The sequence below is a fragment of the Vicugna pacos genome, chromosome 8 (genome assembly GCF_048564905.1).
Source record: "Vicugna pacos chromosome 8, VicPac4, whole genome shotgun sequence".
Lineage (NCBI taxonomy): Eukaryota > Metazoa > Chordata > Mammalia > Artiodactyla > Camelidae > Vicugna > Vicugna pacos.
In genome coordinates this window covers 8,529,632-8,546,120 of record NC_132994.1, presented here as the reverse complement: position 1 = coordinate 8,546,120, position 16,489 = coordinate 8,529,632, and the positions used below count along the sequence as shown (strand labels likewise).

At 38.4% G+C, this 16,489-nt stretch overlaps 1 protein-coding gene across 3 annotated transcripts in view; it reads right to left on the bottom strand.

The window, feature by feature from the left end:
- Nucleotides 1–16,489, bottom strand: part of CD109 (CD109 molecule) — a 111,927-nt gene that overhangs the window by 4,434 nt on the left and 91,004 nt on the right. The window contains exons 30-33 of one of the 3 annotated variants that reach the window (XM_072966276.1): nt 13,994–14,136; nt 10,656–10,803; nt 1,999–2,101; nt 6–288 (exon numbers count right to left, since the gene is read on the bottom strand). In XM_072966276.1, the coding sequence (XP_072822377.1) occupies nt 110–288; nt 1,999–2,101; nt 10,656–10,803; nt 13,994–14,136 (573 nt within the window). In that variant the 3' untranslated portion in view covers nt 6–109. Of the gene's footprint in view, nt 1–5; nt 289–1,998; nt 2,102–10,655; nt 10,804–13,993; nt 14,137–15,484; nt 15,643–16,489 lie in introns of those variants that run through there. The other 2 variants (XM_072966275.1, XM_072966277.1) reach the window with 2 other exon arrangements.

Below are 16,489 nucleotides of genomic sequence, written 5' to 3'. Positions count from 1 at the left end.
AAGAGGCAGACATCAGTTTACATGCCTCCTTTGTTTAGAAACATGTACTTTGCCAGAACTTAAGAGCATTTCAATACACTTTTCCGAGTTTTCCACTCTTCATATAATTTTATTTTTCTTTACAAGAAACAACTGACATGCTCACGAGGGGCCCCAAGCTGCTAACCAAATCCAAGAGAGAAACAACGCTTTCGGTCCAACTTCTCCACCACCAGCAGCTGGCCAGCGTTGAAAGAGAGGAAACAGACCACGGCTGCCCGCTGCAAGTCAACCACAACCTGAAACTGCCTGGAACAGGGAAGACTGTAAACGGAGGATTTTTTAAACTTCTCAAGAGTTTATTTAGGCTGACATTTTCTATGCATTCAAGTAAAGTGTTAATCATTAGAACTACTGAAGAGAAATATTTGCCATGGACTTCATTTTTTAAATGTGAAAACATGAAGAAAACGCTGCCTGTGCAATGCCTTGTCTCGGTGTTTTAAAACACTGACATACAGTCTTTAAAACTATTCAACTTGGGTAAATTTTATAGTAATATATATATTATATAAGTAATATATAAAATATAACTAATATTTAAAATATATATATAAAGCACCAGTAACACTACAGTAAACTTAACCATAAAACATAAATTTTTATTTTTAATACTTTTAAAACTTTCTATTTTTGAATTTCTTCATGTGTTTTCATCAACTTTTAATATTATAAATGTTTTCTAACTTTAATATTTTTCAAATAATGGATTGGTTGGTTTTTATTATTCTGATCTTTCTAATGTTGTCATTTTAAAATGTCCCCCTCATACATAAGCTATTTTCCTCAAAAATTTACACAGACTGAATCTTTTTTGCTTCTTAAATGTCTGAAATGTTCTCCATGCACCTAAGAAACGTCAGTTGGAGAGTTTTTCAACTAGGTTATAAAATAACAAAGTTGGATAACTAGGTACTGTCACCCAGTCCCCATAGCGGATTCCATCCTTCCACCAGAAAAAAAGTGCTGCGTCAGTGCGTCCCCACAATGTCCCACGGGAACTGGGGGAAGGCTCTTTCCCAGCTCCAACAGGAGGCAAAAGACAAGAGGAACTGGCTTGTTGACTCAGGAGGAGAGAGAGCTGGTGCTACTGCAAGTCTTTAACGGGTGCTCCAGCATCACTACCAATGATGCGGGAAAGTTCCTTGTATTTTCAAGTGTAATTATCTACAACCACCTATCACCTGAAAATGTTCATGACTCGTGCATTCTGATGATTCTAAAGCCACCAGGAATGCTCGTTCAGGACAAATGCGATTACGAGGTGAAACTTTAGTCGGGAAACCACACACCCGCAGAGTCAGTCTGCACCTGAACACAGATCCGTCCTAATTAACTTAGGTGATCTCCAAACTAGATCTCTACTTTCACATCCTAAATGTCTCACATTTTATAAAGAAGTTATCAGTAAAATCAAAGAAGCTCAAGTTATTTTCCAAAGACTATATTTTTCTTGAAATGATTTTTTTAATCTGTTATAATGTATAAATCTTAGCAGAAGACGACTCCCTCAGTGAAGAAAGAGCTAAACCCAGCTGAGGCTTTCCCGCTGTGGATGGTGTCCACCTTTCCTCCTGAAGAAGTGCCTTTTAAAACTGGAAACACAATGGGTGCTCGGAACAGGAGCAGAACCTTGGAAACCAAACAAACCTGAACTCTTGTCAAGTTTTCTTTGTAAAGTTTAATAACAGTGAGTTAAAAACCTAAAATGTTATGAGCAATAACATCACTTTTTAATATCATATGCTAAATGCTATCATGTGATTATTTTTATAAATTATCAATTGTCTTCATTTAAATGGGCAGCTCACCTCCTGCTCCCCAATCCCTTACACTCCCCCACCTACAACACTCTTCCCAGCAAAACCAACCCAGCAGGTGGACACTTTGAATGAATCAATCAATCAGTGAATGCCTGGCTTACCTCCTAAAGTATTAGGAACTCCAAAACACACTTACTTGGTTCATAGTAATCCACTATGGACACTGAAGCATCTTGTGTATTTGACACTTTAAAGTTTCTCACAGCAGGAATATCAACACAAAACTGGGTTTCATTTACCTTGAAAAATACAAAAGATGTTTAATGGGGTGACTATGTGTTCACAATAAAGTAAAAGACATTTCTTTCTCATTTCATTTTAGGAAACAGCTCTAGAAACTAAGATTCAGGGAGCACTTCACTTCTACATGGCCGGCACTGTGGTAAGCGCATTATATAAATTACATCACTTAACTTGTAAAACAGTCCTTGCAAGACTAGTGTTATTCTTAGTTCCATTTTACTGAAACGGATACTGAGAATCTGAGTGGTTAAGTAAGCATGAGCCCAAATGTGCACGCTCCTGGCCCTGGGGCCTCACCCAGATCCAGCCTCAGCTTTGCACCCCAGCCCGGTGGCTGGTACCGACTCACACCAGCCCCCTTCTCTGGGGAATCACCCTTAGCTCACAGGAGCCACCTCGTCCAGTAAGGGAAGCAACCTCAGGGTAGGGGCCACAGCCCACAACCAGTAACTGAGCAACACGGGGTATGAAAGGCCAGCCTCCTGGCTCCTAGGAGCGGCAGCTTATGCGAATTTGACAAACAATGTTGGTTAAGAAATCTGAAACTGATGAATTCCTTCAAATATTCCAATGAGCAGTAAGTGAAAAGTCAAATTAATCAGTCAAAAAAATGTAACAGACACTCAAATTAAGATAATCATTAACAAGAACATCCTAAGACCGGAAAACTCCAAAACCAATTATATTATTAAATAAAAATCTTTAATGTATTTTTGAAGCCCTAAATTAGCTCAAGCCATATTTAGTGTATGAAAATTACTGAACAGCAAAACAATCTAGAGACCTAAACTAGATTTAACAGCTTTTTTAACCAAAGTGGTTTCTGAAGTTTTAAAATGGCAAGAACATTAAGGAACTAGCTTTTTAAAAGTAGATCTGTTGCTGAAGAAATAAAGTTGTTTTTGCAATTTGCAATTGATTCATACTTGGCAAAACTGAAATAAGAAACATACGTGTCTCCCCCATGTGACATGAAGTCCTAAGAACACTCATAACTCAGTTTTGATTCCACACATGAATTTCATATAGATGTCAGAATAAACTTATGTGCCAGCAATTTTGAGACATAACAAGTAGAGTTTTGAATTCTTCACTAACCTTTCTCTCACATATTTTATGCACCTTATTCTTGGATCAGTAATTTTCATACAGCAATGGAAAGAGTACATAAAAATTACATAATAATTTTGTGTAAAGGCCAAACCTCTGAAAATATTACAATTAAAGCACCTAACTTTTCAATGCAGGAACATTAGTTCCTTTGGGACATATTAAAATTTTTTTCATGGAAGCATTTTATTTTATTTAAGTATAATCAGTTTACAATGTTGTATTAATTTCTGGTGTATAGCATAGTGATTCAGTTATACATATATATTCATTTTCGTACTCTTTTTCATTACAGATTATTATTACAAGTTATAGAATATAGTTCTCTGCGCTGTATAGTAGGACCTTGTTGTTTATCTATTTTGTATATAGTAGTTTGTATCTGCTAATCCCAAACTCCTTATTTATCCATCCCCCTGCATTCCCCTTTGGTAAGCATCAGTTTGTTTTTGGTCTGTGAGTCCCTTTCTGTTTTGTAAGTAAGTTTATTTATGGTTAATTTTTTTTTTAGATTCCACATATAAGTGATATGTATTTGTCTTTCTCTGACTTACTTAACTTAGTATGATAACCTCTAGGTCCATCCATGTTGCTGCAAAAGGCATTATTTCATTCTTTTTTATGGTTGAGTAGCATTTCATTGTGTGCATATATATCTTCTTCATCCAGGCATGTGTCCACGGACACCTGGGTTGCTCCCATGTCTTGGCTGTTGTAAATAATGATGCCATGTACGTTGGGGCACATGTATCTTTTTGAATTGGAGTTTTCTCTAAATATATGCCCAGGAGTGGTACTGGCGGATCATACAGTAACTCTATTTTTATATTTTAAGGAATCTCCATACTGTTTTCTATAGTGGCTACACCAATTTCCACACCACCAACAGTGTAGGAGAGTTCTCTTTTCTCCACACCCTCTCTAGCATTTATTATTTCAATGATGGCCATTCTGACGGGTGTGAGGTGATATTTCATCAGTGTTGATATGCATTTCTCTAATAATTAGCAAAGCTGAGCATCTTTTCATGTACCTATTATTCATCTGTATGTCTTCATTGGAGAAATGTCTGCTTAGAACTTCCGCCCACTTTTTGATTGGATCATTTGTTTTCTTTTTATTGAGTTGTATGAGTTGTTTGTATATTCTGAAAGTTAAAGCCTTGTCAGTCGCATTGTTTGCAAATATTTTCTAGCAGCCCACAGGTTGTCTCTTTTTTTATGGCTTCTTTGCTTTGCAAAAGCTTATGTTTGATTATGCTCTATTTGTTTGTCTTTCCTTTTATTTCTATTGCCTTGGGAGACTGACCTAGAAAACAGTTAGGATTTATGTCGGAGAATGTTTTGCCTATGTTCTCTTCTAAGAGATTTATGGTGTTCTGTCTTATATTTAAGTCTTTAAGCCATTTTGAGTTTATTTTTGTATATAGTCTGAGGGAGTGTTCTGACTTCACTGATTTACAAGCAGCTGTCCAGCTTTCCCATCACCACTTGCCAAAGAGGCTCTTTTCTCCACTGTATATTCTTGCCTCCTTTGTTGAAGATTAACTAACTGTAGTTCTGTGATTTTATCTCTGGGCTCTCTATTCTGTTCCATTGATCCCTATATCTGGTTTTTTGGGGTTTTTTTTTGTGTGTGCCAGTATGACACTGTTTTGATTACTGCAGCTCTGTAATATTGTCTGAAGTCTGGGGTGGTGGGGTTTATTCCTCCAGCTTCATTCTTCTTCAGTATTGCTGTGGCAACTCTGGGTCTTTTGTGATTTCCATATAAATTTTAGGATTATTTGTTCTAGTTCTGTGAAAAATGTCCTGGGTAATTTGATAGGGTCACATTAAATCTATGGATTGCTTTGGATAGTATGGCCATTTTAACAATATTAATTTTTCCAATCCAAAAGCATGGGATATCTTTCCATTTGTTTAATCATCTTTAATTTCCTTCATCATCTTTAGTTTCTTTTATCAATGTTTTATAGTTCTCAGCATATAAGTCTGTCTCTTCTTTGGTCAGGTATATTCCTGAGTATTTTTGACACAATTTTAAAAGGAATCTTTTTTTTACTTTCCTTTTCTGATACTTCATCGTTAGTGTAAAGAAATGCAACAGATTTCTGTATGTTAATCTTGAAGCCTACTATCTTGCTGAATTTGTTTATCAGTTCTACTAGATTTTGTGTGGAGTCATTAGGGTTTTCTATATATAATATCATGTCATCTGCATATAGTGACAATTTACCCTCTTCCCTTCCAATCTGGATCTCTTTTGTTTCTTTTTCTTGTCTGATTGCTATGGCTAGGAATTCCAGTACTTGAGTAGAAGTGGTAAGAGTGAGCGTCCTTATCTTGTTTCAGATTTTAGGGGGAAGGCTTTCAAATTTTCACCATTGAGTATTATGCTGGCTGTGGATTTGTTATAAATAGCTTTTATTATGTTGACATATGTTTACTCTATACCCACTTTGGTAAGAGTTTTTATCATGAATGGATGTTGAATTTTATCAAATGCTTTTTCTGCATCTACTGGGATGATCATGTGATTTTTGTCCTTTCTTTCGTTAACGTGATGCATCATGTTGGTTCATATGTGTATGTCAAACCATCCTTGTGTCCTTGGGATGAATCCAACCTGATCTTAGTGTATAATCTTGTTTATGTGTTGTGGGATTTGGTTTGCTAATATTTTGTTAAGAATTTTTGCATTCATTGTCATCAAAGATATTAGCCTATAATTTTCTTTTTTGGTAGTGTCTTTGTCTGGTTTTGGTATCAGGGTTATGGTGGCTTCACAGAATGAGTTTAGGAGTGCTCCATCCTCTTCAGTTGTTTGAAAGAATTTGAGAAGGATCGGTAAAAATTCTCCTCCGCATTGTTTGTTAGATTCCCCAGTGAAGCCATCTGGTCCTGGAATTTTGTTGGCAAGGGGTTGCTGTTGCTGTTGTTTTCAGATTCTATTCACTTCTAGTGATCTCTCTGTTCAAACTGTCTATTTCTTCTTGATTCATTTCTGGTGGTCTGTATGTATCTAAAAATTTGTCCATTTCTTCCAGGTTGTCCAATTTGCTGGCACGTAATTGTTCATAGTACTCTCTTACGATTTTTTGTATTTCTGTGGTATCAGTAGTAGTTTCTCATCTTTCATTTCTTGTTTTGTTTATTTGTGACCTGTGTTTCTTCTTCTCTATTTGTTTACTCTTTCAAAAAACAAAAAAAGCTCTTGGTTTGACTGATTTTTTTCTATTGTTTTTAATCTCTCTTTTATTTATTGCCTCCCTGATCTTTATAATCTCTTTCCTTCTGCTGACTTTAGGTTTTATTTGTTCTCTTTCTAATTCTTTCAGAGGGTAGGTTAGGTTGTTTATTTGAGATTTTCCCTGTTTTTTAAGGAGGGTCTCTATCACTATGAACTTCTCTCTTAGGACTCCTTTTGTTTCATCTCATAGATTTTACTTGGTTGTGTTTTCATTGTCATTTGTCTCAAGGTATTTTTTTATTTTATCTTTGATTTCATCATTGACCCATTGGTTTTTTAGTAGCATGTTGTTTAGTCTCCAAGCATTTGTTTTTTTTCTCATTTCTCTTTCTGTGGCTGATTTCTACTTTCATGCGGTCTTGGTCAAAAAAGATGCTTGAAATAATTTCTATTCTCTTAAATCTGTTGAGGCTTGTGTTGTCCAAGTATGAGATCTATCCTGGAGAATGTACCATGTGCACTTGAAAAGAATGTATATTCTGGTTTGTTTTGTTTTGTTTTGTTTTTGGATGTAACATCCTGAAAATATCAATTAAGTCTTAACTGTTCTATTATGTCATTTAGAGGATCTCTGTTGCTTTCTTGATTTCTGTCTGGAATATCTGTCCATTGATGTTAGTGGGGTGTTAGTCTCCTACTATTATTGTATTCCCATCCATTTCTTCTTTTATGTTTGTTGATATTAGTTTTATATATTTAGGTGCTCTTATACTGGGTGCACATATTGTTAACAAGTGTAATATCCTCATCTTGAATTAATCCTTTTATCATTATATAATGTCCTTCTTTATCTTTCTGTATGGCCTTTGCTTTAAAGTCTATTTTGTGTGATATCAGTATTGCTACCCCCTCTTTCTTGTCATTTCCGTTTGCATGAAATATCTTTTTCCATCTTCTCACCTTCAATCTATGTGTGTCCTCTGCCCTAAAGTGGGTCTCTTACAAGCAACATATAGTAAGTAGGCTCTTGTATTATTATCCAATCTGCCACTCTATGTCTTTTGATTAGAGCATTTAGTCCATTGACATTTACAGTAATTATTGATAGGTATGTGTTTATTGCCATTTTAAACCTTGTTTTCCAGTTGATTTTGTATTTCTTCTTCATTCCTTTCTTTTTGTTTTTCCTTTTGTGGTTTGATGATTTTCTTCTGTATTATGCTTGAGTTCTTTTCTTTTTGGCTTTTGTGACTCTATTTCATGTTTTTGATTTGTGGTTACCCTATTTTTCAAGTATATTAATCCATTACTATATATACTTGGTTTAAACTGGCAATCACTTGGGCTCAAACATATTCTAAAAAGAAGGAAAACATCTACATTTTCTTACTCTTCTCCCACCTTTTAAGACTTTGCTGTCCTCTTTCTGCATCTTCATGTTTATTTTGCTGTTCATTATGGTTACTGCATTTCCAATGATGGTTTTCTCATTTCTATAGCTTCCTGCTTCTTTTCTATTTAGAGAAGACCTTTCAATATTTCTTTCAGGATAGGCTTCGTGTTGCCATATTATTCTAGTTTTTGCTTGTCTGAAAAATTCTTTCTCTCTCCTTCTATTCTAAATAATAATCTTGCTGGGTAAATTATCCAAGGTTGCAAGATTCTCTCTTCGAGGATTTTGAGTGTATCTTGCAACTAACTCCATTCTGGCCAGCAATGTTTCTGTAGAGAAATTGGCTGATAGTTAAAAGGGGATTTCCCTTGTAACCACCTGCTTTTTCCTGCTGCTTTAGAATCTTCTCTTTTATCTTAAATTTTGGCTCTTTTAATTACAATATGTCTTGGTGTTGGCCTAGTTGGGTTCATCTTGTTTGGGACCCTGTGTACTTCCTGTACCTGGATACGTTTCCTCTTTTAGGTTTGGGGAGTTTTCAGCCATAATTTTTTCCAATACATTTTCAATCCCCTTTTTGCTTTCTTCTCCTTGTGGGACCCTTTTAAAGCATAGATGAGCATGCTTTATGTTATCCCACAGGTCTCTTATACTGCTTCCTTTCTTTGTTTTTCTGTCTGCTGTTCCAATTGGGTGATTTTTATTATCCGGTCTTCTAAATCACTTATTTGTCCTTCTGCATTATTTAGTCTGCTATTTATTGCCTTTAACTTGGTTTTCATCTTGGCAATTGAGTTTTCTGACTTTAACTGACTCCTCTTTATAGTTTCTAGTTCATTTTTTACAATAATTTGCATTTCTATCAGTAGCCTCTCTTAATTCCTTCTGTAGTTTTATTATCTCTTTTTTGAACTCAAGTTCTGATAGACTGGAGAAGTCTGTTTCATTGTTCTTTTCAGGGGATTTCTCTTGTTCTTTTAATTTGGAGTGGTTCATTTTTCTTATATAGTTCTCTGACTCTATGTATTTAGGAGTTAACAGTTATATACTGCAGTCTCGATGGGCTGCTCTTATGTGGGAGTATCCTTGTGTAGGCTGTGTGTGTGCAGTATATTTTTGTGTGAGGCCCATTTTTAGTATGATGGCTATCATGTCTTCCGTCCATGTGTGCTGCCTGTTATCCCCATGATAGGGAGTCTGTTGGTGTTGTGGTGCCTGGAACCTGCACCGGACACTGAGCAGGACCTCCTCTTTGCTCTGTGGTTGCCACAGCCCTATCGGGGGCTGGGTCTACTCCCTAGTTGTTGGAGTAGAAGCCCCTAGATCTGAACTGCTGTGTGAGGTAGGTGGGACTGGAGTGCTTCCTCTGGGAGAGGAGCCACTGAGTAGCCCTCTGCAGGAGCCATCCACCTAGAAGTGCCTTCCATGGTGTCTCCTGTCACTTGTTGCGCAGGCTCACAAAATACACTATTATTGGCACTGCCTTCAGCCCCACCTCAGCTGTGGGGATGCAGGCAGCCTTCCCTGGTGTTCCTCAGGTGTTCTGTTCACAAAGCCACTAGGGCAGATTCACTCAAGTCACACACCTGAATCTGCCATGGGCTACATGGTCAGCCCAGGCCCCAGCCCTGCCTCTGTGTCCACACCCTGTTAATTCCAGACCTGCTCCAGCTGTGCACCAACATTCTGCTCAGATGTCCTGGAGACACTGAGCTTAAAAGGTACCAGTGATATAAATCTGCCAAATCCACCTGGGACACCACTCAAATCTCAGTCCATCTTCTGAAATCATGTGGCCCTGGGAATGGACTCAGATGTCAGCCTGGCCTCCACTGGGGGTCAACCCATCAGCAATTGTGCCCTTCCAGAGCAAGCCAAGAAGGAGACTGCTATGGCAGACTGGGCTCCTTTGCACACACTCTCAGCCTCAGCCTGTGCTGAACTATAGTCCCTCCAGGCTGCCTCCACGCAGCCAACTCCAGTCCTCCCTCCAGGTCTGTCCTCCGAAGCCCGAGCTTCATTTAGCACCCAGTCCCAGTCCATGCCGCAGGCTCGCTGCTTAGGCTGGGGACCTCACAAGTCCTCTGGCCAGGTTTCTCCCCATTCTGTCTGCCACAAAGTGGCTGCTGCACCCTCCTCTAGCCACTGAAGCTCCGCCTTTGTCCAGGCTGCCCTCCCTGCTGGTACAGGGGCTCCCCAGGGTGAGGGCACTTTTCCTCTTTCACTGCTCCCTCCCCAGGGCTCAGGTCCTGCCCCTGATTCTTTTTTTTCCCCTCCTACCCAGTTACATGGAAATGTTTCTTGTAGATCTATGTGTATAAGACCTGCCAGAGTTCTGTAGGTATACTACGAGTACTGTTCCACATGGAGGTGTATTTTTGATGTATTTGTGGGAGAAGGTGAGCTCTGTGTCTTTCTATTCTACCATCTTGAAGCTGCTCCATTCACGGGACTATTTTAGAACATGTGATTAAAGCTTTCACCATCAGCACTTTTTTTTTTTTCCAGCAGCAGCAGCATTTAAACAAGTATGTTTAGCAATTCTCTGAGGCAAAGGAGTTCTCAAATTGAGATCTGGGTTGCATTTTAGACATTGTATCATGGCAACTTCTATATGTTTTACGTCTGGTATGAAACAAAGATTTCCTTATCAAGACTTTTGGGCCCACCATTAATAGCAATTCTCTTTAAACTAATTTTATAATCATATATTTTTAGTAGGGACAAATAGATGGTTGCCATGTGAAAGTTATTCAGGGACACAAAAGGCCGAAATACTGACTTAGAATGAACGCATGTAAAGTAGACGTATGAACACAATAAGTGATGGCTCTGGCAACGGTTTTACTACTTACAGAATCTAAGTAGAGGTTGAGTTTCCCATGATCATGCTCCACTTTTTTCAAGGTCTCACTCAGGGGAATGGCATCTGAGGGCACGGTAAAACCACTGAGGAGGTTAACTTCCATAAGGGCCATGCCGCTTCTCGTTGGACCCAGAAATCTAAATGAAAGAAGAGAGGGTGGAAGAGAACCCTTTAGCAAAACCCTAAAGCAAAAACCTGAAGAGTAATACATCATCATTAGAGTAACAACTGTGCCTTTTAAGAAGAAAAAAAACTATTTCCATATAAAAAATAAAAATGCCAACAGCCAATATTTTCCAAATGTTTACTGTATGGTTGAAATTTAAAAAATCATTATAGAAAACTGTAAAAAGGTTAATCCTTTCCTTACAGATACGAAATCCTTGTATCTTTCAACCACGTGACAGCCCATATGAAATGCCTGCAACGTGGTGGCTCGTGCACCTAGGTTGTAACGTGTGCAGCCCTTGCCCCTTTGGCAGGCAACTCTTGTTTTCTAGTAGTGTTTCCAAACTGCAGTGTATTTTTCATCTTCCCAAAAGTTGACAGAACTAAGATCTCCAGCTCAAAGCCAGGAACTGAAAAAGAAGCATCACTTGACCACTCAGCACTAGACGGTGGCCAAGTCGTTAACAACCTTTTCTTCATCTGGTTTTAGACAGAGAAGACCCATCCTTCCCTTTCTTCTTCCACATGCTTGGAGCACATGTTCTGTTTTCTTTGGCCACCTTGGGAGAATGACAAGCCTTGGAAAGTTTTATTACACTGCTCATTCTCTAACCCTGTGCGAGCATCAGAGCATCTGGGCACCCACAACATTTTGTCTCCTTTAAAACAAATATTTTTCTAAAATGAATAGGTGATAGGTGGCAAGCGCTTTTTGTCTGGGGCAGAAAGAGCCCTGCGTCGTGACGGGAAGGAGTCTGTCTCCAACGTGAAAGGCTCCTAGCATCGTGAAGTCAGTTCCTGTTGTCCTCCAAACGGCAAGAGCAAGAGGAGCCAGCAAAAAATCTTGCTTTTTAGAGCAGCAAACAGATGCCTGCCAAACATGACTGATGGAAAAGCCATACAACACGAGGGCTGGCTGCAGCGGGCCCGGCAGTCCCAGGCAGCTGGAACCATCTGCTGGCTGATGCACGAGCCAGAAGAGATGCTATTGAAAACTAATACGGGCATTAAAACTAGAGGTGTTTTTATCTGAGCAAAAAGCACAGATGAGAAAAACAGCCAATCTGCTTAGGCACGGTGACTTCAGTACATCATCCAAAGTGCCTTGGTTGACCTGGTCTCTTCGCCAGCCACGGACCGATCTGTTAAATTACCTTGCCACCGAGAAACCTTGTCTGAGGTGAGTGAGGGCTGGGACCCAACTGATGAGAATAAAGTGCCGGAAATACCAGCTATATTTTTTATACAGTGCCATTGAAAGAATTCATTTAAAAGTTTATTTGTATTTTATAGCAGATTTTTCTCAGAAAACTAGTAGCAGCATCTGAATCATTTTTTATAAAACCCCTACCCTGACATGAAAACACTTCCCTTCCCCAGATCCTCCAAAAAAAGAAGAAGAAAAAGACATAGACATCCTCTACCTAGCAACGTTTACTGCCCCATCTGACTCCTGATTCTGGATTCAGATTCGGAATGCCGCCTTTTGGCATGCGCCCCTGCACAGAATGAGGCCCCGTCATGGTCTGAATCTCAGTCCCACCTGATTTCCCTCTTCTGTGTCTTCGTGTGACCTTTCCAACAGGTAAACTCCCTCTCAGGGCACCGTAACACTCTTCTTTTGTGCCTTTCCCCAAACTGGAATTTTATGCTGGCGTCAGGATTTAGTTTCATTAATTTCTGTCTCCCCTTCCAAATAGTAAGTTCCATAAGGACAAGTGTCTGTCTTTTTGGCTGAACATTTATATTCCGAATCCTGACCCTGTGCCTGGCACATAAGGGAGTCTCAACCAGCATTACTGAGTGAATGAGTGACTGAAGGAGTGACTGAGAAAAGCAGGCATAGTAATAGCACCTACTTTATAGAGTTACTGTAAGGGCCGAATGAGACGGGCACGCGAGCGCCTGGTACCAGGCCTGGCAAGTGAGTCTGTGATAAATGTAGGTGGTTGTTGTTTACAACAATAATAATAACTTGATATTGTTGTTCTGGAACACAGCCCAGTTGCAAGCTTAGTAAAGTATAATGGGAGTCCTACTTTCTTTTCAGTTGGAAAGGAAGCCACTGCAGAGATTCTGATAACCCCGTGCGGCTGGTCCAACATGCCCAATAAGGTCAGGGAGGGGGCAAACACATGACATTTCATACCAACATCAGGAACAAGAAGGCCCAAGATAGTCCAGATGGCAGCAATAATGAAGGAGGCCGGGTTCAGGCAGTGGCTAAAAAGGCTGACCCCCGGGAGGAATGCCCAGAGATGACCTTGAGAGCATCTGGCAGCTCAGGCCCACAGCCATGATTTCTAGCCCATCGACAGCCCAAGTTCAACCAGACACTAGGGGACACTTAACAAGGGCAGGCAGGCAGCAGCTTCTCAGTGTCAGCGCATCTTGCAGGAACACCCAGCTTAACACCAAATCATGCAGAGGTAAGAGGATAGACTGATAAGAAAGAAACTGTAAAGCCTCTTGATTCGAGAACTTTCTGAAGGGGCTGTTCTCAAACTTGGGTGTGCAGTAGAATGAGCAAGACCCTGAATCTGTGAAGTCAGCAGCCTTGATTGAGGTGGACGCCTTTTCCTTATGACTTAATAAGATCCTCAGACGCTTGGGACACAGACCAAATTTAAGTCACCTCAGCAAGTACTCCCAGAAGGTGTAAGAGCCTAATTTCCCAACATGAGGACCTTTTAAACTGGAATATTTTCACTGTGTCTAAAAAAACTATTCTCTTCACTGAATGTGCATGCTTTTATTAAGGTTAAATATGAGCCTGATATAATTATTTAACAGGAAAATGACCAACAGAAAGAAATAACCAACTTTGGAGTATTAAGCATGACTTGTGAGTTTAAAGCTTTTATAAACTTGAGTTTTATTAAATGTGTCCATTCAAACTTGTTATAAATACATGGAAAACCTGTAAATAATCTGGACATGTTGAGAAATAAATGTTTAAATATAATTAGCAGTACTTCTAGTCTGTAATCTGAAATGTAACACATAACTGTAATCTTTCTTAAATGTAACTCTTTATATTGATATAGTTAGATAACTGTATATATGTAATTACATTATAAATAACAACATATATTTAATCAAATCTTCAAAGCTATTTTTTTAAGGAGAAAGAGGAAGAGGAGGGACTTAGATACCAACCTTGTGCACACATTCAAATCCAAGTGATTGATATCATCTTCATTATCTTTTATAGCAACATCTAAATCAAAGGCTTCTTGATCTTGGATCGATTTTCGAACTCTAGAAGATCCAGACGCTTTCACGTTATAAATAATATTAAGCTGCAATAAATAACTAATTAGTATAAATAATAAATTAGTAGCAATAAACTGCCTTCATTATACATTCTAAATATTAGGTAATGATTCTCTTCGGGACAAACCCAACTAAATTTGTAATCCTCAACCTAGAAAAAAATTAGTGTTACTAACTAAGTATCATAATCAACAAATATAATTATGAATGTTTATAAATAATGATTTTTTAAATTGAGAAATTGTTACATAACATTCCAAGTATCCTAGACCATCGTGAATGATATTGATGGTTATTGCTTTTTCAAAGAATGTGAACCATTCCCTTGAGGGTAAAAATGAAACTACCGCCAACTTTCTTGAAAGCATCCACTAATTCCTAAGTTCCGCTGCCCAACTGGAGTCATTTTTCAGAAACTGGAACCTTACAAACTATCAGTAAGATAAATCAACATGTCTTCATCCAAGATCCTTGGTTGAACAGAAACTTGTTCAACTGCTAAGGATTCTTTTTGATCATAAAATGCTTTCCAAAGATGATGAAATACACGATGGATTTCAAGTCAACTGGGTCTTTTTCAGCAACACCAATTTGAATGGTGCTGAGGCGACACTGTGGGGCAGTGTGAGGGCCAGTGTTTTTGTCAAAGAGATCCGAAGATCAGAAGCTTGGGAGCGTACTATTTAAATTCTTTACCTCTTCCACTTTCTTTGATACCAAGATTCATAAGCCTCACTATTACTATGTAATACTATATTTTCTTTTACTTATACTTAAATCTGTCTCTCTCTCACATACACATGCCTCAGAACTCAACATTCAGCATCCACTGTGGGTTTACAGACTTTAAAAACCCATCTCTCTAAGCCTTCATCTTTCAAATCTAAGAGTTCCAACTTTTGATTGTGCCTCACCTAGATCATATAATCCTTCATTCTCTTCATCATCTGGAATATCTCAGTCTGGACATTCTCCAACTTTTCCTAAGCTACAATGAAAATTGTAGGATATTCTTGGAATATTCTTGGAGTCTCTCATCAAACTGGAGAGACAGCCTCTGTGATTTTCATTACCCCCTTTCCTGTCACGTGCAATTGTCCTTTAGAGACCAACCTCATCAGGAAATAAACACAACTACAAGGTTTGTCCCCTGGGTCACAATTAATATCCAGCTATAACTAAGTGTTAGAGTTTATATTTGGCCCATAGTACAGATCAACTGCTCACTCAGAGAACTTCAAGAGATCTTGCAGTTTATTTCCAGTAGATTGCTTTCCATCACCCAAAAGAGGTGAACACTGACTACAAACCTGAGTTTCTTTGCCCTCCTTTTTCCTAGAGCACTTACAAAAATATCAACTAAAGGAAATGTCAGTACCTATTCCCAGGCGGCCAGCGTTTTGGCAGTTTTCTTCTCCATTACGAGAAGTGCCTAGTGGTCCCTCCCTTTGTCTTCTGCTTGTAGGTACAGACATGGGACTGGTGAGCGTGCTGACCAGTAGGTGCCATATTTACTGCAGTGTCCTTCAAACCTCAAATAAAAATTGTCTGGATTCAGTCATTTATCTACATTTGGCTTATAAAGAATGAATTCCAAGCGATATGGTGGTTTAAGGATACATAATTTTTCAATTGTATCTAAAAATATCCAGTGTGTTTACTTTTGGATTTACTCTTTGCTTTGAAAGACAGTGCGGGAGTGACAGCTTTCACGTGGTCTTTGTCAGTAAAGATCAACACAAATTATTCACTCTTTCTGACCTTTTCCTTGAATACTTTGAATACTGTTCTTTTTAACTAGGATTTTCCCTTGATTTTTAAAAGACATTTACTGTGTTTGAGTATCGTACAAAATAATCTTCACATTATTTGGAAGCTTCCAAATTATACCTGACTATGTGCCCTACTTTGCTAAGTGTTTCTGTTCCCCCAACTAGAACAGTTGTAATGGTTTTTGAAAAAGCACCTCTTCTCTATAACGGCCTTTTTTAACTTTCTCAGTAAATCTTTCAAGGTTTGTTTGGATTTTTTTCTAACAAAGCAAATGATCTTTTTCGGCATTGTTACATATTATTTTGTGTCCCAAGAACATGGTAAGTCCCTATGATTTTCATGTATTAAGTATAATAACTTCCATTCAGGATTTTACCTACTGCTTCCACTTTACTCCAGCCCAGTTACACCATAAAGGGTCGATTTCTTCAGATTTCCTTCCTACACCAGAGCACTGAACACATCATGCTCTACTTGCTTTATTTACTGTAATATAAAATTTTACATCAAAGGGGCACATTTCCTATCTTCAAGTCAATTACTTGTAATATCATGTTAACCTTTATTTCTTTAGATGAACATTAAGAAATTTTAAGTAAAATGCTA